Genomic DNA, 26,038 nt, shown 5'->3' with positions numbered 1-26,038 from the left:
CACTAATAATGCAAAATCGGGGAAGTAATAAATACAGTTAGGTGGATATCACCCTGGTAAATCAGGGTGGCATGTCCAAGGTATCGTGTGACACTGTTAGTACCTAACGTCCAGTCTAAACGTACTTGAAGTACACGTCAAGTCTTCAAACTGAGTCTTATCATACTTTTGCGCTCCTTATATCAGAGAATACAATATTTTTTTATTGGACCGAAATTATATTGTAATCTATTCACTGAAGCAAATTAAAATTCGATCTAACATAACCAACCAAACATTTTGCCAATGAAATTCTATCTGAGCTGATAGGAGAAGATCTACTTGGAAGAAAATTGTTAAATTGGAGGCAACAATAACTATCCTCTTTTATAAAAAAGACTGTCCATTTCCAGAGATGTTAAATTTTTAAAGTCGACAAGAATGAAAAACGGTGTCTCATAGGAGTTCATTAAAGACACAAGTGTCAGTGGGTCATTGAAATTCCCTTCTGCATGTATCACCGTATAATTTTGAACGCGTGGATGTCAACTGGCACGCGTAAAGATTTTTATCGACTCTGGAATCACTCTCGTGCCACACTTGTTATGTCCACATCACATCGATAATTATTCCAAAAAGGGGTAACATAAATAAAAATGAAAATGTGAGAATGAGTTCTCATGAATAGACTATCCGTGTCGACTATAAAAATGTAACGGACGTCTTTGAGCACGCAATATTTTTTATTCCTTCAGGAAAAATATTCAATATCAATAAATTTGAGAAATCGAAAGAAAAAATGATTTGAAATACCCTATTTGGGATTTTCTCAGTGAGACAGTGTTATTTTCTCCATTTGTATAAACACTCCTTATTTCAGAAAATTCCTACTCCTATGATTTTCATTCATATAACGGGGTAGAATGGGTTATCGTGTGGTGGTTGGGATGGGAAATTTTCCTGAGGGTGTTTATAAGCAAGGTCTCCTCATTGTATCCTAATGCCTTCCTCATATATTCAAGATAAAGTGGAGAACATGTTTTTATCCAACTGATTAACGATCTCATCAGCCCACCATGAGCAATAAAAAAGCTGAAAATTGTCTTAACCTTTTTTTTCTCTCTCTCTCTCCCACCCTTTAAGACAATCTCGACTTACCTGGGTTTGCTGGCGTGTCGTGGACGATATGGGTAGATCACCAGGAGCAACCAAAGTGGATAGCGTGTCCGGTATCATGTTGAGGGATCGCAGGAGACATTTTGTCCACTCTTATTCCTCCTCACTCTCCTCCCCTCCAACCCCATGGGGTAAAAGTCAAGTCGTCTTGGCCCAGCAAATGACCATCGCCACACGTCACTTATATACATTCAACACCACCATCATTGGACACTCCAGTGTCGTGGGCTTCTCATATCTTTTCCACAACTAAAACGCTCGGGACTAAATCCGATGAAAAGATAAACGAATTTATTGGAGCACGCTGGTGGAAGGAAAAAAAGAACTGCCAGCTGATAGTGAATGTCGCACGTGAGGGATTGGAGTACACTGGACAACTCGCGTGGGTGACTTCCGGCGATGTCATGCTGTAGAGGAAAATTATTTTCTTTATTTGATTTTTCGTGATTTTTTTAGGGGATTAGGGGGGTCATTATCATCATACATTTGGATTTTTGACCAGGAGAGATGATTGATTATTATAGCTAACGCTCAGTCGCAAATGGAGATACAGGTACCCCATATGATGGTCATGTGACTGTTTGTGAGGAATCCAACCTGCTCCTCAACTCTTTCTGTTCGACACAATTTTTCAAGACCAAATGAACATCATTCTTTATCTAATCAGAAAGATGAAAGGCACCAATTAATTGGGGAATTTCATCTGCTTGTGACTGAAGTTGAATTCGTAATAATTAAAATGATGCTCACCTTTTACCGTGCGTCCTCCTCTTATGGCGTCATACGCCGCGAACATCTCAGCACCTCTGAGGAGTCATGTTATCCGCCATCCCATTCGTGCGTGGTATCTCCCATTCCGGCCAATCAGAACAGTCCTCTCATATTTTTTAGCGAGAGTGCCACCGGTTGCGATGAAACAAGCAGTTTCCGGGGGCAAGCAGTCTGCTGAACGTGTTGTGTCTGGAACCTCTTACTCCCCGTCCCTCTTTTCGCGAACCGATCTACCCAGTTCCCCAGGAAAAGGTGAGCCATTTATTTAAGATTACCGATTGAAATTGAACAAATAATTTTTGCGGGTAGCTATTAGAGTCTCTGAAGCATTAATAATTATAAAAAACAATGCGATGTAGTTAGAGCTGGGGGTTGCATACTTAATATTATTTTTTTCTGAATCTCTGAACTTTTTCCCCTGTGCGAAGTCCGATAATTGATAAATTCATAATAATTAAAATGATAATCACCTTTTACTGCGCGTCCTCCCATGGCGTCATGACGCCGCGAAAACCGCAGCATCTCGCAGGAGTCATGTAATCCGCCGCCCCATTCGTGCGTCGGATCTCCCCTTCCGGCCAATCACAATAGTCCTCTCATTTTTTTAGGCAGAGTGCTACCGGTTGCAATGAAACATAAACAGTTTCCGAGTGCAAATAGTCTGCGGAATGTGTTGTGTCTGGAGCCCTCTTGCTCTCCGTCCCTCCTTTCTCCAACCGATGTACCCAATTCCCCGGAAAAAGGTGAGCAATTTATTTAAGAACTTAAACTGAGATATAACGACGCCATCCATTATGCAAATAATGCCCTCTTCCACGGGACGATTGAAAAACTTTTTAATTGAATTACGCCAACATTATTCACACCTCGGTACCTGCGTCCGAGAGAATGATGGAGTGAGTTAATGAAGAAAGTGAGGAGTGGCGAATTTTTCGGAAGAATCTCACTCGATGAATAGTGCATTATACTTAGGTGGAGGGAATATTAATTGAGGAAATATAAGTGGATATACATTTTCAGCCGCTCGAGAGGTCAAAGCTAAGCGTGTGGCTGCCGCCATCTTGAGTCCGTTGAGGCAAATAGAAGGGGAAGAGAGCCACAGCGAGAGCCGACGCCATTTGCATTGGCAGTCGAGTGTTAGCAACCGTCGATCGAGAATCGCCTCTCGGTAAGAATTATTTATCAGGGGCTTGAACTATAGCTGTAATTACTTAATTGGAGGGGGATAATTGAAAAACTGAGAATTCATGATTTTTCGACGCAAAAATAAGCGACACGCGGAGAGGGGACGGTTACATTTAATCGAATAGTTTTACGAGAATTTGACTTTATTGTTTTATTGAACAATCGGGATTGCAGAATTCCATCGTTTTGATGATTTTTGGGAACAAATGAAGGTCATGGGATGGTTGATCAGTTTATTAAACATTTATGAGAAGCAGCCAATTCAAAGGCTAAATTGATTGTAATTGCACTGAGAGCAAGAAAACAAATAATTATTTGATTGACATAATCAATTGGACGGCATTAACTGATTGGGAGATTACATTAGAGAGAAAATAATATCATCAGAACCATTTGAATAGAATCTAAACATTGAATGTGAAACCTTTAAAATTCAGTCACTGTTTATCAGGGATTATCGATCGGTTCGTTCTACATCATGCTTTCAGAGAATAATAAGAAAATTTCTGTTTATTTTGATGACTCTCGGGGACACAGAAAATTTGTGGGGGGAATCAATAAGAGAATTAAACTGATATGAATAGTGGTATCCGAAAATGCGCTTATTAATTGTGTTGAGAATAATTATGAATTGTCAATGAGTGAACTCATTGAACTCGGTCAATAAAAGATCGGGGTCAGTTTTTCATATAAATGAATTGGATGATCAGAACTGAAAAAATAACTTTATAGATGACAATATAGTTGCTTTTTTGCTGACATTCTGAACAAAAATAGGTCTGAAAAAAGATAAAAATTCATTTATTTATTACACAAAAAATTTTGTTTAAAAAAAGCTACTAATTTGTCCAGATTCCAGTATGCATATCCTTAAAAAAGGAAAATATTTTCCCATCCGAGATAACCCTCTAGTGGTTTACCGTCACTCCTTACCGACCGTTTCCCCACCATCAAGTTTCCCCAATTCTCCTCAATGTCGCTGGCCTCGCAATACTCGTGCGCAGTGCTATCAGCGCATCTCCATTCCACATCCATCCGTTTGGCCGTACGCGCGGTAGACACTCGTTCAACCTATTCATTCTCCACCGAGTGCCCATTTCCCCTCTCCAGCCCATCTTCCTCTACTCCCTCTTCCCCTGGAACTGTTCTCACGCGCCTGTCTGTTAAAGGACAATCGGGCGGTCGTATCAGCCACGTGATTCGTGTGACAGGAATGTACCAGTTCTCGACGCCGAGTGACACGAGTAACCTCCTCGCTGCGCTCCAAGCTCAACAGCCGAATGCCCAACAGCCAATGCACCTAATGTACAATAAAATAAATAGGCGGCCGGAGTGAACGAGAGGAGGTGGAGGAATGAATAAACAAAAAAAGGTACAATACAGTGTGTGAGAGCTGAAAGCATTTGTGTTGAGTTCAGTGCATCGGCTGCCATTTTCCAAAGTTGAAATTCGCCAACGCAATCTCTGTTGTTTATTCAATTGCACTAATATCGGGAGTGCAGCGAAAAACAAATAGTTGAAAAAGTTCATCAATCATTGGCTGCCATTTAAACGCCATTTATTTTTCTTTTTTGTTTAGTTTATTTTTTCTTTCTCTTGTTAAGTTCGGTGTTGTTTACGCGGCGAATACAGTGTACTTGGAATCATAACCGGGAAGTAATAACTGTTATAGTGAGTGAGTGAGTGAGTGAGTGTTTGTGCAACAGTGATACATCTGGGTCCTGACGTGTCATCTCAACGAGGCGGGAAAGCTGCGTTTGAAACTGGACCGCCGAACAAGGTGAGTCTATTGTTATTATTATTCTGCATTTCTTTTTTATTTCGTGGGAGCGAGGCACTTGCGATTGGTGCTTCTTGCGAAGGGGGTTTTAATTCCCTGGGTACTCGAGACGTGACACGTTGTTCATTAGCAATGACGAGAGGAGTCATCTCGGTGGAAACTCGACAGGGGGTTTCATTAATTTTCGAGGGAACAAGATTTCAGGGGAATTGATTACGATAGGACTCTATCTGTGCGATCTTTTTATTGTTGGAGTTGATTGAATTCTTTTGCGAACAATTGAGAGGGATGAATGGTTTGGGGGGTCAGGGATTGGCAAGGATTTGAAGATGAACAGGTGTAGCTTGAGCTTGGAGGTTCAATATTGTTGCTTCTAATATGGAAACTACGAAATTCCTATTTAAGTAATTCCTGTTGTTGTCATTTCACCGTGAAACTCGAATTTTCGTTAAACTTGAGAATTGATTCATAATTAAGGATCATAATTCAAAATCTTACTCGCCGATCAGCAATTCATTCTGTGTTTTTCTGTCGAAGGACTGTTCAACAAATAACAGTTTGAAAATGCTTAGGGTTAGTTGTTACACCATATTTATCAGAGTAATCGGGTAGAATAGATGTCTAACTAGTGTTTGAAATGGAAAATATACCTGACATTTCAAAGCGACAGGTTTCATTCTCATATCTCACCTCATTACTCTGATATATACACATTTAATAGGTTTGTTTTCATAAAACCGATACAAATCTAGTCTTTTTCATGAAATTTTTTGATTCTCATATTATTTTAACGAGCTCCAAAGCTTTTCATGTCGAAAGGGTGATTTAGATCTACCCCTCAACCAACTGGTGATTCGAATCTTGCGTGAATGGATAGCGTGGAGTCTAGACTTGGTGTTAAAAAAGCAATTTCGCTGGTTGGAGGGATTTAGGATTTTACTCTTTAAGGAATTTCATTTACTGGTGATTTTTATTGACTCCGTCATTCTCTCTCGTCAATGCAGATAGCATGGTTGTCTCGGTGGGGATAGTGGGTGAATATATTTTCAGGTAGTAACGAGGTCTCCGTATAGTTCATTTTATTTTCTTGGTAACAGTCGCTTTGTTGTCTCCCCCACCTCCACTGTACTTTTGGTTCATTTTCTCCATTTTTTTGCCATTTATTTCACCCCTTTTTTTTCCCACGTTTCTATTTTTTTTTTCAATTCGTTTACGGGGGTTGGGTTGTCCAATTGCTGTGTGGAACTGTTGGGTATGTTTGTTATGTGACGGATCGGTTAAATAAAAAGGGAGGAAAATGGAGCTCGAGGATGGAATACAATCAAATGGCCTCTGTGAAAAGATGGAACAAAAGGGTTAAGGCAAATTGGATTCTTTGGCTTTTGAAAAATATTTTGACAATTTACGGGGGACAATGCTTTTACGATCAACTGGGATTTGTTTTTCGTGTTTTTTTTTTCATTGATTGAACAGTTCGAATTGGGGGATTCGATGTCAGGGGGATTTTTTTTACTGAGAGATTGAAAAAAATACCTTGGGTTGTCAAGCCAAGAAATTGTTCTGGGAGTTCATGAATAATTAAAGAACTACTGACATTTTCAAAACTGTCTCAATTACGTCTGGAATCGGATTTATTTTTACTTATGAAAATCAAGTTTGAAAGAGGAATGATTTTTAAATTAAAAGTTCACCAGGAATTTTTTTAAGCACATAATCTTTAAGAAATGGAGACTTCTTTTCTAGATAAAGTAGATTTTCTTTTGCTATTTTGTTTCTCCATCGTATAAACAATGAATTTTGTAACCAAGAAATAAATTCTCATTGTACATTCTCGTCCGGAAATTCCGTCAGCTATCGTAGTCTAACCCAGAACTAGTAAAATGAACTACTAAATCCTTTCTCCCTTAACAAACGCAAAAAAATTTCGTGAAAAAAAAAAGTGTAAAAATTGTCAATAAGAGCAAAATACGCGGTTGTTCGCCCTGGGCGCTCGATTGTACCCAACGAACGGAAGCGTTTCTCAATTAGGCGCATTGTTCCCAAGGCATATACACTGCAGTAATGGTACAGAGACTCCCCTCCCCCCTTTCCCCCTCATGCCGCTATTTTTTTACCCACTTTTTTCTGTTCCCCAGCGTTGGGGTAGAGTCAGTGCATCGTAAATAACAAAGTCGGATGGTAGAGAGGGGGTAGGTCTCTTGGTTTTATCGTAACGTGCGGCTCTTGGGGACTTCTAAACCTCGTCTGTGTGGATACTTATACACAAACACGCCTATACAAATGTAAACACGAGTGCCCTGCCTCTCCCTCACCACGGGTTCAGCTACCCCCAAACCCTCTCGGACTTAATCCCTCCGAGGATTTAAAGTCCGTTCGACAATCACGCAAAGCAACTTTAACTTGTTTGTGTTTGGGTTACATGGATAATACGTAAACGGCTACGGGCAGTGGTTATAAACTGTGTACATGTATTTTAACAGTGTCGCTCGATGCATCACTCGACTCTTATCGTAATAGCTTTGCTGCAATTATTTGAAGATATGATAGATAGTGATAGTTAGGAGATTTCGCAAAATAAATGCATGGAGAGAAAAATTCGGTAGAAATTATGGTACAGTTTAGTAAAATTTGTTAAATGTTTGTTGGAAGCTAGGAATGCAAAAAAAAAAATCACTCAAAGCAAATTTAAACTAAGTTTTGTCCTTGATCATGAAGATATTTTTCATTCTTCATGCCTAGATCAGCAGTTGAAATTGTAGAAGGCACTTGGGCATGTTTAATAATCCATGACGAGTGCAGACAGTTAGTCATATTAAAACTGAATTATGTTTATGATGTAGTATTTATGTCGAGTACTTCATACCACGATTACTGCAACGATTTTCATGGATTAATTTCAATGAAAAATTGTTTGATGGCAACTATATTCCCCTTGTGATTTTTTTAGTATCACGAAAAATCGTAAAGTATAGATTCGCTAAGGGCTTTGATTGGTTATTTAGAGTACGCGAGAGGAAAAATGAGATAGACTTTTTATATTTATTTTTGTTGAGGAGGCTTTGTGAGCTGTCTTTCATTGCTTTTGTTGGCAAAAGAGGTTTAACGAGGTTTTAACTATTCGTGGAGTTTAGTGCTTGCGATAAAATGAATAGAGCTGTTTTTTTCGCTGTGTTAGATAATGTTTATGAGTGGTTGTAAAATGTTGAGGGGTTATTTTTGGAGTGAATTGTAGGTGAGCTTTTTTCAGATAATGGAGCCTGTGTCTTTTAGTTTTTACGATTTAGTTTTTGGAATTTCATTTGGTTGTGACAGCAGTGAATTTTCATTTCAACATTATTCAAAACTAATCCCCTCTTTATGTTGGGATTAATTACGAAAAAAATATCATTTTTTTCTTTATTTTGATGGGATTTTTAGAAAAATCTTTTAAGTTGTCTCTCACGATTGAATACGGCCCTTCAAATACAAATTTGCAACGCTGAGATAATAGCATTACGTTACAATTATTTATTGCCTGATAATAACCCTTTCAAGGAGAACGAATAGCCCAAGTAGATATTCTTAAAATTAATTGAATAAAAATGAAATAATTTGAATCAAGATATGCATACACCCGCTGTACGTTCATTTATAAATAATTAGGCACGAAATGTGTATAACGCACCGAGTGCGTGTATACATCCCCAAATTCTGGGATAAGGTAATTAATTATACAAAGATATAATTAATCATCCATCCCGATCGCGAGAAAGCTAACCCTCATTCATTATCTATGAACCATTACTCGTCTATTGTGGTTAATTCATCATGCTATCAAACAATTTATTTACGATTGGGTTAATACGCAATCATTTTTAATAATCTTTGAATTAATTATTTCTACACACGATAATGGTGAAATGAAGTGGCCATATTACCAAGGGAATTCCAACTTTTTTTTTTATAATTCACCGATTATTCTTCCAATATAACCCCGAAAAGCCACAGTTGATCGATTTAATCTTTCTAATCCCGCGGAGTTACGCCTGACGCCTGAGATAACTTATTCACTTGTGAGTTTGAGGTGCTGTTCCTTGCGGTAGAGTAATCTCGGCCATGTCAGACGACTCACGTACATATACTCCCTCTAACACTCAAACACAAAGTGAGAGAGGAAGATAGCAATAGGGCTGAATAAACTTTGATATTACATGATTTCCTTCTGAATTAGTCGATTGCGCATGCTCCAAGGCTGCCTCATTACACGCATTTTCATTGTACTCTGTTTGTTAGTGTACATTTGAAATTGGCCAAATGGAATTGCAAAGTTAGTAACATCACTGATGGTTACCGGCTACCACGATGGAATCAAATATCTCGCACATTATAGACTGTGTGAGTAAAACGGGAAATGCCAGCCCACAAGGTGATTGATGGAATTCGGCCAAGCGTAATAGCCTAGAAATCCTAGTATACCGAATTATTTGAGTATAATTATGACATTTGATATAGATGAGTGAGCCACACGGGATGGAGATCTGATTTCACGCGGTATTGTCTCCATTATTTCAAATTAGTCATGAATCTGGGTCTTTGGCTTTGATTTGCATTTGTGGATGGTCAATTTGAATATTAAGTGCGTATGGATGCTTAGATTTTAGATAATTTGGGGGGAATGAGGAAGAGATAAATTTCCAGCTACGGACGATGAATTTTTAAACAAGTTATCTCATAAATTTTGGGGATTAGAACAGGAGAATTTCTTTGTGCTGTCAGGGAATTTCGCTAGTGCGGGTATAGAATTTTTTTCAGTCTTGATATGTTCATACGTGTTCGTTGGAAATTGATTAGGTCACACTCTTCTAATTTTCAAATCCTCTTCCTGATTTTAGTTCAGCTTCATAATTTCGAGCCATAGCTGTTAATCGTTCTCTTTTATGACAGGGCATACTCCATGAAAGTTTATGCCTCTCCTAAATTTTCCCGAATAATTCATTCTCGTTTTATTGTTAGCCATTTTAATCAATCAGAATTATTGATCAATTTTTTACAACCAAAACCAATAAAATCCGAACCCGTTGTTTAGCATTTATGTCCTCCCTCACTGCCTCTCATGTTTATCGACGATACGTGGATTGATACGTTAGTACACCGTGAAATTATTTGAGGATAATTATGACATGTGATATAGATGACTGAATGCCGAGGGGAGAACGATGCGATTTCACACGATATTGTCTATTATCTGAAATGACAGTTGAAATTGCATTGGTGTGCATATGCGTGTGTTTCTCTCTTTTCAAGTTGAATTTCCGTTTCAACTGTTCTAGTGGTTTAACGAGTCTCAGTTGTTAATAACGTTTGGGTTTATTCATAATCGTGAAAATTAAACGCGGACTCTTCGTGCGTTATTAATTAATATTATTTGGGTCGAACGGCTTATTTATCGCAGGTCAATGGAGTATTTCAAGTAGGGACGATTATTATTGAATTAAACAGTGCAATCATTCAGTTGGTTTAGGGGAATTATTTGAGATGGAATATTTTGACTTTCATTTTGTAGTGAATAATCGTTTTAAAATTTCTCATATAAAAAAAATTGGTAGACAACAGAACAGATAATGGGATGATTACCTTAATTTTGGAGAGAATTTTTTTCCATCTTGCGAATGGTTTTATCAGAATGAATCGTTGCACTCATGGCTCCACTTCATTTTTCCATATCTCTTAATTACACGATCCTCATCCCCCACTCAGTCAACATTAGGTTCGACCAATTTTTCCATTCACTCGCCTTCCCATCTTTATTAATTGAATGAAAACCAATTTACGTGATTTGTCAATAGCCAGAAAATCGAAACCCATATGAGAAACTCATCCAACTCCTTCACTCCAATACCCTCTCCCCATTCCCCTATATTTCGTCATTGAACGATATACCTGCATCCATATGCATATATATTTCTCGGGGCTTCGTGCTTCACCTCATTCCCATCTACGCTCAGTCACGGTGTATTATTGGCGTGCTCGTCGAAATTGCAATTACAAACTGCACCCCGCCACTTCTCGTTAACCGTACTCGGAAGGAAAACATTTCGAATGTGTAATGAGCCCCCCCCCCCCGCCCTGCCCCACCCCACACACTTCTCCCCTTTTTCCCAATTCCTCTCAGTTCGCTTGGGTATAGCTGTATCCTTTTAGCCATATCCATTTTACCTATTGTATTTTTATGTACTTTTGCAATTTTCCGCACGTATCCCTACCACTTCTCACGTTTTCATGATACCACGTTTTACATATTCATTTTTTTTATTAGCTACCCTCGATGGCGTTTTTTTTTACTGTTTTCATTGAATGGAAAAAAATTATTGGTTAGACTGGTGATTTTGCGGGTGTAATTAATAATTTTCTCGCAGTTGTTTTTTCGCGTAAATTGGGGGAAGCTTGACGGTGTAATTAATTTTGAAAATTAAGGGTAGTTAATTGGCATTTGAGGATTTCTTTCAATGCGGGGAATGAGAGGTGGTTTGTGCGGTTCGACGAACAGTAACAGGTATTGCTACTTTTCGGATGATTTTTCACTCGTCATCATCCTGCAATTGGCTTCAATATTGAATTTCTATATTTCATTGGTTAAAGCCCGTAACATTATCTGGTATAATGAAATCAATCTCCAGTGTGCATTCATGAATGTGGATAGAATTGAATAATGTATTTTTCAATTGAAAAAAAAAACGCTAATGGTATAATTAATTCTGATAATTGAAAATGACTAATTGAATTCAGAGAAATCGAGAAATCGATGGACTTTCGGATGGACTTCTTGTTTTCATTATTTTTGCATTACGAAAAAAACTGAGGGCATCTCATTTGGTAAATTCAAGGGCCAGAGTTCAGTGTAGGATTATTCATTAAATTAAATTGTGTAAACTTTACTGGGGAAAATATAATATTGAGAGAATATAATAAATTCGAAAATAAGGAAATGCAGAAGAATAATTCTGAATTTCATTGTATCGTAATAAACCTCAACGAACAATGTGCAACTATAATTGATACAGAAACTTTGTTTTGGGGAAACAATCTCATGCTATCCGGGTGTGTTGGTTCCCACAGTTTCCGGTACCTCGGGTTTTACCTATTAATGATTGAGCGGAAATTATAGACACACGGGTTATATACGTTATATTATACATTAGTTGGACCTCTCGTGTACATGTTCATACTATAACACGAAAGAGCGTTTAAATACTGATTTTTGATGTGGTTGAAGTTGCTTGCTTTGCTCGGTGACATTAATGCGCATGGTAGGGATTCGGTAAAAAGGTTGATACAGATGATATCACGAGGATCAGTTCCGGGCTCCTTTTATAACCAAAATATCGATATTCCTGTCACAGTAAAACAAATAATTAAAATGATTTCTTAACATTCTACAGCACAGACATTCCAAAATCCTTAATTACAAACTCAATTTCATTTCGATTTTATAAAAGTGGACTCGGTCGTTACCCAACTCAATTCCCTTATTTATCTCATTCCATCCTTGGGAAAACAAGAGAAAAAAAAGGAGAAAAAAAAATCTCTTTATTTAAACTGACAGTACACGGATAATCGGGTGAACACGCCGAGTCTGGATATATACTTTCCAATTAAATCGAAGGTTTGGATTTAACCCGATATCCGTATCATGGAGGGTCCAGTTGGATACTAACACATAAACCCCAAGTATTATACCCCTTCACCTCTTACTGAACATAGTTGCCTTGCGCTGGTAAAAATAACAGATCCCCCGAGCAGAGTACATATACAACATAGGTAAGAGTATATCTTTCGTTTAGATGGATAGAGAGGTTTCGCTAGTAGTTTCGCTTCGGTTTTTGTAATAAAATAAACAGGAAACGAGGAGCTTTGCCAATGCTAGTTCTTCTGTATACGAAAACGTCAGTTAAAAGTAGAAAATGATAAAGAACGAATAAACAAAATAATGGAGTGATTAGTGTGTCATTCAGTCTCGTTTTCAGGGGAATGTTGTGGTGAAAAATTTATGGAGAAGGTTTCGATGTAAAACGTAATTGGGCAAATCGTGGTGCCCATTTAATGTAGTCATTGTGTTCAAAATCAATACTGCTAGTGAAAAATTATTATGTGACCAGAATTCGTAACTTTCACTCATTTGGAAAATAAAATGACTAATTGAGAGAGACATAAAGCTCAGTTATAATGGAAGAGATGTGGAAAATTGAATTTTCTTCCATTTGAACAGTGCGAAAAAATCATCTAACTGGAGTTAACAATGTAGAAATGCATGAGGCAGTGTCCCCAGTAGCCGTGTACGAGAGGCTTAATAACCGTTGGATTGTTGGGAAGCGGTCTGGGTAGGAGATTGAAACTATAATTTCAAGTGCGGTAGAGCAGTTGTTATAAACGTACCCAAAGCCCATTGAGCCAATCACGGCAATGACCAAATGCTTCTCATGTCCCTCCAACCATTTCCCATTTTGTAACTACAATTTCTCCCTCTCGCTCCCTCTCTCTCTCTCTCTCTCTTATCATTCATCTACCTAAGGTACTTGAAACACACTCTGATATTGTGCTATTGCAACGAGCTGAGGGTCTCATTAGAAAACAGAATAGAAGCTGAACAATGAATGAATTGTTTCCCTTTATTTTTTCGTTCATTCAAAATTTTGAAAATGTGAAAAAAAAAAATAATTAATTTGCTGCATTATGCCTGTGAATGATAATTCCCTTTTTTATCAGGGAACATTTTGTAGTTACTGGGTACGGTTGAACATGCAGAAGTGCAAGAGGAGTATTTATTACGCCGTATGGGGAGGTACGTGCTGTTGCAAACCAAAGAGAGTACTCAGGTTGTATCTTGGTGTGGTTAGTAACGTACATAGAAAGTTTTAGGGGTTTCCCGAGAAGGGGGGTGAGTTAAACGGTGAGGGCTAGGGACGAGTGAAGTGAGTCTTGAGTGTGCTGACCAGAGGGGTTAGTGTTTTCAATTCCAATGGAGTTTATTTGAGTTACGAAAATGATGTAACCGAGTGAATCACCCTGAGAAATTGGTTTTTAGGGAGGGTTAAAAATTCAATTATCGGTGGAAGTTTGTGAGGGAAAGAGAGATTTTTTTTTTAGGGTATCGATACTCTTTTCTTTATCTTGAAGATGATTCTCCAGATTATGTTGTCAGGATAATTGATTAAAAAAATGAATTCAATGGGTTTTAATCAATGGGGTGATGGGGTATCTTCTATGATGTGAGATAAATTTAAGTATTATATTGATATTGATATTGAATTTTATTTTCCTGTAGTTTTTATATCTCTAAAATACAATTCAAGTGAATAATTTCTCCGTCGTGTATTTCCGACAAATGAGGATTCCTCATAATGAAAATTAGCATAATAGTATTTCCACACTCTCCAGTAACGCTCCTTGGAACACACTCGAATTCACCTCCAGTGGTGCAAATGCTAGTGTTACATTTGTGAAGAGGAGTTGTAGTCGAGGATGGAACAAACCAACTGCGAGTAGTAGCGTCCGGTTTGTCGCAGACGACCCTGAAGAACGCCCACGGGCACAAATGCCGGGTCTTTGCCCGGGTCAGTGTCTTCAGTTACATTTATACATACCTATACTTATGTCATAGGATGAGATAATGATCGTTTCGAGTGGACCAGTGTGTCTGACCCCAAACTACACGAGAAAAAAAAACATCCCTCTCTCCTTTTCATTCTCCTACCCGCCATCATTGCTCGTTCTCTCCCTCCAGCACTGAAAAGGTTCCAACGCGTTCATAATTCTCGTTCACGCGACGCCTGCAAGATTTACTGGCGTCGCGACGCTTTGAATTTGAATAACGCGCCAGACGATAACGGCTTTATCAAACCGACGACCTCCGACATTTTACTTCGGGTTATTCTGCACTGAGTTTTTCCATTAGGTTTTATCAATTTTTTTTTCGCTTCATTTTGGGGGGGGGGGGATAAAAAATATTATTTCATGAGTTCTTTTTTGGCAGCAGTTTTATGGGTGATTTAGGGATTGATAGATTTTTTTCACCGTTAGATTGGGGGTTTTGGAAGGCAAAGTAAAAGGTGGTTTTTACTTCGAACTGAAAGCATTGTCACTGTTCAGTTTTTAATTGCGGCTTTTATTATTCTACTCAATTTTTTTTTATTCACGAAGCCAGTTGATATGTATATGTCCGATGTATTTATTTGTTTAACGTTATTGAGCAGCCTTTGTCCAATATTTTATTTTTTCACGTAGTATCAAGTTCATAATTAAATTAATTGGTTTTCATTAACGTATCATTTGTCCCTATTATCAAGAGATTGTTACTGACTTTAGTTCTTCAATGCCTAATGTTTCTTGAAACCAAAAAACATCCATCTCCGTCTGTGTCATTGAAAAACAATTTAAACCTCCGACCATTGCTCCGTCAATATTTCTCGGTACAATCTCTTCACATACCCCTATTTTATACCAAATGGAAAAATAAAATTCTCCCTCGAAACACATGAAGACAAATCCAATAACAATACCCCCCGCCCCCTCGCAAAAATAAAAAAAAAATACATGAGGAAATGATCACCCAGGGCCCTACCCCCTCGACTCTTTGCCCCTTCTTATATATCTTTGTCTCAGCATAAAACATTCAATTTTATGACCACCGAGAACCAATAAAAATCGATGGCACACATACACATTCTGTGTGTGACGATGGATTCTGAGAATGGTTGAGAAAAAGACAAAGAGCAAGGGCTAGTTTTTATGGGACAGTAAATTTCACTCCGATGAAAGGTCGTCTCTGTACATACGTCTGCAAAAGGAGAAAAAAATAATATGAGGAAGAAGAATCGTAAAAACAAGATGAAAACGATATAGGGAATAGTTATGAATTTTTCTCGTTTCTACTCTGTACGATTCCAAATATTGTAGTTTGTCAATTTTATTGTACGGGGTAATGAGTGCTTAGCGGGATGGGGGTGTATATTGCCCTTGGTGATACTGGGACCTTTCAATATTCTTTCAGTTTATGGTCTTCACCATCAGAATTTTGTCGATTGCTCGGAATGCATCAACAGCATGATCTTAAATTCAATAATATGATTAGGTCTTATCTTGTAGATAGTTCTTTCACATATATTTCCATTAGAATTATATTACATTGATATTGAGGGTAGCTTTGAAATTTTCAATTCTCTCCTCTAGTGTTCCGAATATCGAGGATTGTACATTTTGTTGTACGTGGTGATAAGTGCATAGGGTGAAGAAGGGGGCAGGGGGGGGGAGTATGTACAATGGACTCGGTGACACTGGGGGTGATACACTCACGTCTGAAATAGTATAGTTCCTCTCTCGCTGGTGTACTTTCTGTCCCAATCTCCATTCCGGCTACTTCATTCGTGTTTGCGGCTTGCATATGTGAACCACGATAACATGTACCTCCCACTTCCTTTACCACCGCTTCCCCCCCCAGCCTGCTCCGTGACTCCGTTTTCCACCCCTTGGGCTATTCGGGAACTGGTGCAGAATCAAATGTCCATAACGGTTTACTCTGGCCTATCGATTTTCTACTGCTGATCGAGTTCTGAAACTGTTGGAAAAAAGGGAATTGCAAAAGGGGTGGAATATGTTATGGGGATAAAATTTTCATTTCATGGAAGTATGGATTTTTTTGCGATGCTGGAAACGAAAGTACCGACGTATTTGAGATCGAGAGTATGACATACAGAAGTCTTTTAGGAAAATAAATTGATCTAGAATCTTCATTCTATTAATTTCGAAATTAACAGAGTGAATTTTTTCCTCAGTGTAATCTCTTGCTTATAAAATTTCAATTAGATCCATCGTCTCCAACAACAAACAATCTCCCATCCCTGATATTCTCACCTTTCCAAAGACCTTCAATTTTTCCTCTCCCCTACATTTTCACCACAAAAATCCCAATCAAACAACCCCTAAATCCTCCTTCCCTTCGTTCCATCGTTCCGAAGTAATCAGAAAAGAAACCAGATAACTGGCCGAGTATAAACGAGTATCACTCGAGGCCAGAGGAATACGAGTAGAAACCGTTCAGGGGATGTGAACCGAAGGGAAAAAAGTGAAACAAAATCTAACGGAAGAAAGAAGGGAATCCTTCTCGAGTGTCCTACCGTTCGATCCCCGTCACTGGAAAAATAGCTTTGGTAAACGAGTAGCACTTTGGGAAAATTCACGTTTCGATAACGCTCTAGTAGTTACTGGACTTGTGTTAGGGATCGATCCATTGCCGAAGGCTCGACGCATTTATATGTTAGAACTTTCGTCTCTCCTGCCCCTCGGCCAACTATTCTGGACCTCGATTTCATCCAACTCCGAATCCACCCCTCCTCCTCCCCCAAATCCCACCCTTCCTCTTGCCACCCACTCACTCCCTCTCTTTCGACTTCGACATCCGTCTCTATTCAGGCTTTTGCCTTCAGCTCCATTCATTGAGAGAATGAAGTAAAAGGAAAATGAGGGGCAGGAGAACCGGAAAGGGGTGAAAAAGAAAAAAAAAATTAGTGGATGGGAGAGCGGGAAATCTGATGGGAAAGAATGAGGAAAAAGCATCACCTCGGAGTAGAAAATGCTATTGCGAGACTCGATGAGGCGTAACCCAATTGCCTTGACCAACATATGCTTACGCAAGCAGTAAAACGAGACTTCGTATGCATGGAGTTATGTGTAGAGTAATATATCGAGAAGACTGGCGTTGGGTCTGTGACGTAAAGTCAATCGTTTTCTTTTCTTTTTTGATGGACGAGGGATGGAAGGGAGGAGAGAGGAGACTTCACACACGTGGAAACGAACTGACCTGTTCTATCGTTCCCCGACTATCTTTCACTTTTTACTGGCTCAACAGTGAGATTGGGGTTTTCTGTTGGGGGGAAAAAGGTGATAGTTTTTGGGAGTAAGTTGTGGAGTTGTGAACGTGCATTATCGTCAGTTGGCGAGTTAATACTCATATTTTGAACGCTACTTTTTTTTTTTAATATTGAGAGTGACGAATCAGAGAGTTTTTGAAGTATTAGATGCACTTTTAGGAAAAAGTTTTATTGAAAATTTTTATTCAGTGACAGTTTGAATAAAATTCTACAGAATTTTGAGAGTGAAATTGATGATTCGTTGGAGTAATTCATGGAAATTACAAATTTCTGCTCAGTCATTCTAGGAAAGTTAATAGATATCAGGTAAATATAGGGAGGAGAACTTGAAATTTTGTGTTTTCATCACTAAAGTCAACTCTATGATGTTACACACTTTTGAAAATTACTGTCGGGATGTCTATGAAATTGCAATCGCTTTGTCACTGGAATATTGCATTATTGAGAATTTCATTTTTCACTTTATGCATCCATGTCCTGGGAATACTCATGTACTTTACAATTCGTTGCTAAAAAAAATAGAATTTCATTAAATCTCTACTCGAACTCTGACTGTTAATATTTCTTCTCTGAAATCCATTTCAATATCATTCTATCTCGGATATAACTGCCCCTAAAATTTCAACCCACATTGCAATAAAAAGCGCTCCAGTTACAATGCAATATGGCATTCCATTGCTTTCCAACAATCCCGGAGAAATTCAAAAAAACAATTATCCTAATTGAAATTTGATTTTTCAATTATCTCCGTTGAAATTTCTCACGATAAAATGGGTCATCATATCGAGTCTCCACTCTCATTTTTCCCTAGCAATCCAATACCATCAATGGTCCCCTCCCCATCTAGCCTCCTCCCTCAATTTTTTTTTTTTCAAAAATACCTGTATAAATACTTCAAACGAATCTGCAAAGTTGTATCCACACAGTAATACATTTGATACGAGTTACGTGCACCCTGGAACCACTCACCGAGTCTCTAAATATAATCCTGACCCGAATATTCCCTGAATTGTCATTTCACTGCAAATATTATTGATCAACGTTTGCGGCTATAGGCGCATCCCAATACATTCTCTACCCCTTTGCTCCCCTCCACTCGGCTGCTCTCACCTCTTCACTATTCGCTCACTCCCCATTTTTCTGTTGGAGTGTATTCAAACATTCGAAAAGGTTAATCCAAAATCGATTCAATCCACTTCCACATGAATCGCTATCAGTTTCTGCTCTTCTCGCTGTTCTTTTTTACCCCTCCCTTTTTCATTATATTTTTTTATCTTCCTTCTGTCACATGTTGCCTTCTTCGTATTTTTTTTTTTTTATATTTTTTTCAAAGTAATCCAACGGCTTATGGAGAAACTCAGATTAGACTTAAAGCCGAGATTAGCTGCCGCAGACTCCACCCCAGATTTCGAGGGCGCCAAGAGATTACGAGGGCGCTCTGCTGTTTAAGAATAAAAACAAAAAGAGATTATTTTGATGAAAAAAGAAATTTGTCGGTGTGAGCGGGAGAGGAGTGTAAAAAAATGTTATGGGGGTAACTGTCGTGGTCTTGTGTGCATTTGTAAATAACTTAACAGGTTGCGAAAGCTCTTGGCAAGTGCACAAAAGGAGAATTTGTTGAACTATTCATCTAGCAGTCTTGAGTCTTAACGATAAAATATTGTGGGAAAGTGGGGGATACTTTTCGTTTGGGGGAAGATTCTCGTGAGTTGGGGTAATGTCGGGACTATGGGGATTATGAGGGATTTTTGACTCCATAGTTTTATTAAGAGCCTCGACCATTTTCTTTTTTTTCATATGAAATAACAGTATTATTTTTACTGATTATTTGGTTATTGCATTCACTCCATGATTGTAGGCTGAGGAAAAAATTTTTTGAAAGAATTCAGTTCAAAATAATTTATCAGAAAACCTCAACGGTTTTCATTCGGGGTTACAAGTTAGGTAGAAACACATCAAGTAGCTTTTGCAGATGAAGGGAGGGACGAGGTCAATTTGAAATTCATGTCTCTGGCGAAATGAATGGAATACCTAAACGATGTACTTAACGCTAGGCAAGAGTGACATCCGAAAATAAACAAAATGTAAGACCTTCGTCAAATTAGAAAGAGTATAAATTACAACTTTAACATTAATGATTTTTTTAAATCTGCAGTATCTATCATAAGAGGAAATAGAATACCCAGAATTTTTGCGGTCAGAGACCTCCATTTAACACGTAAAAAAATCATGACCTTTCCAATTATGCCGGCGATTAATTAATTAAACAGTTTATCATATTGATTTTCTACCCCGTTTTTTACGTTCCACCCCACTCTCACAACCAGCGTTATTTGAATCTCTGGAAACTTGAAAAAAAAGACAATACCCGGGAAATCCCTGGGAAGAAGCAATAAAAATCACCGATAGAATTAAAAAATAAATTATCGAAGCGGCCCGATGTATGGCCCCAGCAGATAGTGACGTGTGTGTTTACTTGTGTACGTTCAGCAACGTTCGGGTGTTACAACGTAACGCCTATATATCCTCGTTTACTCTCACGTCGTGTCGAAATGTCACGCGTTTATCGGGACATTGGAGAGCGCGGGCCTGTCTCTCTTGGCTGTTTCCACTGCGAGGAATTTGTCAAAATCGATTTGCCATCACTACTGTAAAATCTGTTTTTCCATTGTACACTTTTGTCCCTCATGTGTGTGCAATTTTGTACATTAAATTGGCAGTGATCGGAAGTATAGCTGGAAAATCTTTCGTGTTGTCATTAAAAAATTATTATAGCTACGGGGAGAAAGCCGCTGTGGGGTACTCCATTGTGCGGTACCTCCGGTTTCTCGACAAAGCATGTCCAATCATTTTCCAATTTATGGCCTTCATCGATGATGATGGGAAATGATTATTTATTCGCTCGTTCATTTCATTTATGTGTATTGTTTCTTCTCGGTAAATGTTTGATTTCGCAGGAATTTAATTTTAAATGTGAATTCATCGGTGCGGAAAGGGCTTATTTGTTTGCCGACAGATTGATATGATAAATTATCATTTATGGATTCGTTGTATCCGAAATAGAATCATCCAAAAAACCCGAGATTTTTCATTTTAGACCTTGGAAGAGCCCATCTGGCACTAAAAAAATTCTGACTGCGTCGTAAAGGTCTAACGGTATCAAAAATTCATTCCATGCACTTCTTTGCCAATTAAAATATTCATCATGGGTTAGAATTTCCATGTTTATGCCGACAAAAAAGGGTGGAATGATTATCTCGTGTTTGGTGTCGAGTATGAAATGCTTATTGACATTCCTAATCGTACATTGAAAAATGTTATCCAATTTCTAGATGGGGTTGTCAATATTCTAAAAAGCAATCCATTAACTACTCTCCTTTCGTCTATCCCACATACAGCACGCTCATTTCTATTTTCAACATCTCTCATTACTTAATTAAATTATATCCCTGAAAATAATGTAAAATGTTTGTGTAAATAACGTGCGGGTACCTTGTGAATGCAAACCCGAGGAAGTAACAGGAACCCACGTAGCGACAGCCAACCACGAATTCCCCCAACATTTGGGTGGGTGGCCGAAGGGGAAAGGAAAGGGGTACCAACACAGAAGAGTTAAGTGTAATATAACTGGATAAAACATATGAGGAGGCTGAAAATTCAGGAGCTTTTCGTGCGCAAACGATAATAGACGACGTCGAGGTAAAATAGCGCGCTTTAGGGGGTTGTAGGGGGTGGGAAAGTGGTGGTGGTAGAGGAAAGGGGGACAGTAGTGGAGGTTCGGAAGTCCCGGGGTTAGGTTATGTTAGTGGATCCTGTAATTTATGTGTCATGCATGCGTAGTCCGACGTCGGTAAACGTTCTCATCTAGCTTGGTTGGGATGCAACAGAGTGGTGGGGGGCGACAGTGGGTGGGTTAAAGGGGTTAAGGGGGGTATAAAGAGGGTGAGGGAGAGGGAGATTGTTCCAGCCAAACAGTTGGTATGATAGAGACGGTTGAATTTCTATTGCGGACTTGTGAGGCTGAAGAAGAGTGAGATGCTCAGGATGTGCTGGTGAAAATAGAGAAAATAAATGGCGGTTGACGGGGAGGGGGGAACGGGGGTGAAAGGGTGAATGCTTGTGTGGGAGTTGCCCCATTGAAATTTTGGTTTTATTACTCGGTGCTCCTAGCTCGGATTAAACTCATTTAAATAGTAGCTTTTTTATGACTGGTTTTTTGTTTGTACCTTTAACGATAGAACTTTGGTTTTTGAGAAAAATGTTGTTGCAAAATGAGGTCAAGTTTTATACAATTTTCATGGCTATTTTTTGGGGTAGTGTTTTATTATTTGTAAATCAGAAAAGAAATTCATGATACACTTTGTTAAAAATTTCTCCTCGGGTGAAATAAAAAGAGTAAAAATAGTTCCATAGTATCGAAATGAATTTTACTCTACATTTCAGTTGATCGAAATAATTTTATCGCGTTGAAGGAAAGTTTGGGCAAAAGATATGCAAAAATAATAGATTTAAAAATATTTTTTAGGAATAATTGATCAGTTTTTCTTCCTGACAAAGCATACTTGAAATAAAGAGAAAAAAGTATTACCCTCTTTCGAACCCAGTTTTGATTTTCATACCATCCCCAACTCATCGAGGTACATGAAATTGATTTGAAAAGCTCATTGTTTTAGTTTCATTGTGAGGTGGAATTTGACAGGACTCGATGCTATCAATTTTGTATGGAGCAGGTAGATTCTGGAGAAATATGAGAATGGATATGGTTGCACTGAAGGCCCCTCTAAATTTTCACGCGAATACTGGGAAACGATATATTTTACCCCAATGGTTTTCGAGGTATTGAAAATTGAATGAAGGGAATGAAAAAGTTTTTTGGCTTCATCTCAGAAAGTATTCGTATAAATTGAGGCGTCTCGCAGTGTTTTCCAGTTGAGGTTCCACAGATTTTGAATTACAGGGGGTATGCAATTACTTCAAGATGAATGAATTCTGATCTTAAATAGTGCCACGAGTAAGACGATTAAAGTTAATGTTCATAAATTTCATCGAAGAAAGTAATCCACAGTTTTGGGGATAAAACTATGAATTAATATAATTTTAAAATGATCTTTGAGGTTATCAGATTATCTTTAGGTGACCTCCAGCTCAGTTGAATGTTGACAATCATGACAGTATCTTGCATATCACTCATCTGAAGCAGAAACTAAATTGCTTGTGATTCATTCATCTGTAACTAAATATTATCAATTCTCTGTGAATTGATCCTCCAGCAAATCATGCGGATAGAACCCACATTTTTTTCTTTGCTAAAAAAAAAAGACGTGGAGAAATGGCAGAACGAAATTTTTATACCGAAGCACTATGCATCACATCTCGGGAATCATGGATAGAATCGTGAGGGGGAGCAGGTGTGTATCGACAAAGTCTCGATGAAAATTTTATAGTTTTCGAGAGGAGATGGAGAATTTAGTCGGGGTTGGGGGGGAGGCAGGGGTGCATGAAGCTATTGGCCCAGGTCCCTCTGCCATCTCTACACATTAAATCCAACGAAGATACTGAATAGCGCACAGAGACTTCAGAGTGCTCTGTTAGATATTACATATGTATGTGTTTATATGCAATGGAGCCACATGTACGCTTCCCACATGTGTGGATCCATCCGCTGGAATGAAGTTCGTTAGCGTTATCCGGTGTACGTTACCTTGATATCAGATTTTGTGGAATATTATTCAATGAATGACGTTGTGTGTCTGAATTCTATATCAATCATGTGATGGGAGCGTTGAAACATATCGATAGTGATGATAATCTTCGAGACATGTAAATTATTTCGATAATCATTTATATGAGAATTAGTTTTTAATATTTTTATCCAAAGTGATAATCACGTGATGATGTCATTGAGAATATGAAGTGGGAAAAATTAATTTCTTACACACAATGAGGTTCTGAAATAGAACCAGTAACATTTCTACGGCACATTTGTTTTCGCATTCGATCGATAACTAATGGACCAAAATCGATTCCTAACCATCGTTTACTGCCGGAAATTTTCCTCGCTATCAGATTACCCCACTTTCATCACCAATTTCCTTGATTGTCTTCAACCCCCTGATGATAACCACACTTACTCATTGATGGATATATAAAACTATCGTCAATTTCCATTTAATCATCTCTAGTGGATGACTAATCAAGTCACAGCTCATAGTTTCATATTCTCATTTTCATTATCTTTCTCTATCATTTTTGTTATCAATATTGTCAATCAATTCAATACTCTTATCACTCTTCTCATCATCACTGGACCTTTACTTTAATTAGTCGTAATTATCACTGTTAATCCATCCGAACTATTCTAACATTTCTAAGTTGTCATCCTTCTCAAGCTCACTAATACTTGTATCAAATAATCCAGACACCTTCATGATTATCAAAGAGCGAATGCTCTAAATGGTTGAGTTCGGCGTATTCAACGGTCCCAATCTCTTGATTATCTATCTTGCCATCGTCTGCCAAGAAGATCCGTTAGTCTGAAAGAACAAAGAGATGGGAGGGGGGGGGGGGAGGGGGAGTTAGAAGATAGGCAAGTTATACCGCAATCTCGTAACTACTAACCCGTGTGCAGTGTATATGACTCATGAACGATGAAACCTACTTCCTCTGGCAATTCCTCCCCTCCCTCCCTCCCCCAGCCTTACAAATGCGTTATATAGACATTTTCATTGGCGACAAGCTGAGAGACCTCGAGGCCAAATACCTTTCGTTATGTCACTTTATCGATAATCCTTGGATGGAATATCACCAAAAGAGATGGCGGAAGGGGGGGGGGGGCGGGGTGGGGCGGAAATTTGAGGGGCAGGGGTTGGAGAGAAGAGGGAAGTACGGATACTACTCTCTGGCACCGAACTAGAATGACGTTAATATCCGGGACGTATTGTTCCGTCCTCTGAAAGCCTTGTTCATAGTGTACTTACTTCCCCCCTCCTTCTTCTCACATAAATCCCACCCCCCTCTTTTTAGTCCCCCCTCCCCTTCCCCCTCCCCGTCCCCTTCCCCTTCCTATACTCTATTTTCCCCAGTCACTTCAACTCTTCCTATTCAGCTTTCATGTAGACCGTAGGAATACCTTCCGGTATCATTCTGGTATCCACTTACGCGCCAAAAGTTTTGCGTAACATGAATATTTTAGGAAGAAGGGGATGGGGTAGGTAGGGGGTAAAGTCGTTTGCAGTTTAACAATTTCGAATTTCCGGTAATTCAGTATCCTGTGTTTATGAATGTTTTCCAGGTTGCAAGAAGGGTTTTCCAGAGACAGAGAGAGAGATAGAGAGGTGTGTTAGGGAAGGTTGAAGATGAGAGATAATGAGAGAGGTGGATGGGGATTGGGAAAGGGGGGTGAGTGCATTTAGAGGTGTTATTTTGATGGAAGTTTAGGTAATTTTATGATGTGTGGAGTTTTGGAGGAGGGAGGCTGGATCGGAAAGGGATATTTTGTGTGAAAACACTGGAGAAGGAAAGTTTTAACTGGAACTCCAGATAATGGGATGCCCGTTCTGGTGGAAGAAGACTGCATGACGTATTTGGCAACTTTATGTGTCATAGTGGTGTTGGACGAAAATAAGTTGTTCTGATCAAGATTATTTTTACGGTATTGATGGACGATAAAATGTAAGATACGTTCGACATATCAGCTATGGTTGGTCACTATATTAAGATAGAATCATCTTCATAAAAATAGCCTTCAGTATGAATTGGGTGCCTACCGACCAATTAATGTCTAGAAACAATTGTAATCCAATTTATCTCACGATTAACTTTACCAAAACGTTGAAAAATCATCTAGAGTTTGATCACAAGGGGGGGTGTATGAGCTTTAGTCTTGAAAAACGGATGAAAAGGAATTATGTCAGTATAAATCCAGAAATATATCACCTCGATAGCCCATCAAGATGGTCCATTCATCTCCAATACGTCTCCAGATATTGAATATTTAATACGAAAAAGTTTTCCAATTCATATCCGTAACTATTGGAGTGAAATGAGTCGTTCGAGAATGTTTTCCAGTTGAAAATATTTCTCCCTCCGATAATACAACGTTCATCAGTCACTTGGTTATCTTTTTCCTTAGCGTACTCCAATTAATCTTTCAAAATGATAAATTTTCAATGATGCTGTATTACTCGCCATTGATTGAATTTCCCTGGATAAATTTTTTTCTCTCGACTATTTTTTAATTAATCCT

The 26,038-nt window shown here is 38.5% G+C and overlaps 1 protein-coding gene across 2 annotated transcripts in view; it reads left to right on the top strand.

Annotated features, from left to right (window-relative positions):
* Window positions 1-2,538: 2,538 nt before the first annotated feature.
* Window positions 2,539-26,038, top strand: part of LOC135160457 (uncharacterized) — a 47,431-nt gene continuing 23,931 nt past the window's right edge. Inside the window, exons 1-3 of one of the 2 annotated variants that reach the window (XR_010298570.1) lie at window positions 2,539-2,669; window positions 2,947-3,094; window positions 4,281-4,891. Coding sequence is in view for 1 of the 2 variants with exons in the window: in XM_064117008.1 (XP_063973078.1) it covers window positions 2,555-2,669; window positions 2,947-3,094; window positions 4,281-4,350 (333 nt within the window). In the remaining variant the exon portion in view is untranslated. Of the gene's footprint in view, window positions 2,670-2,946; window positions 3,095-4,280; window positions 4,893-26,038 lie in introns of those variants that run through there. The other variant, XM_064117008.1, reaches the window with a different exon arrangement.

The sequence above is a fragment of the Diachasmimorpha longicaudata genome, chromosome 3 (genome assembly GCF_034640455.1).
Source record: "Diachasmimorpha longicaudata isolate KC_UGA_2023 chromosome 3, iyDiaLong2, whole genome shotgun sequence".
Taxonomy (NCBI): Eukaryota; Metazoa; Arthropoda; class Insecta; order Hymenoptera; family Braconidae; genus Diachasmimorpha; species Diachasmimorpha longicaudata.
This window is presented reverse-complemented; position numbering and strand designations above follow the sequence as displayed.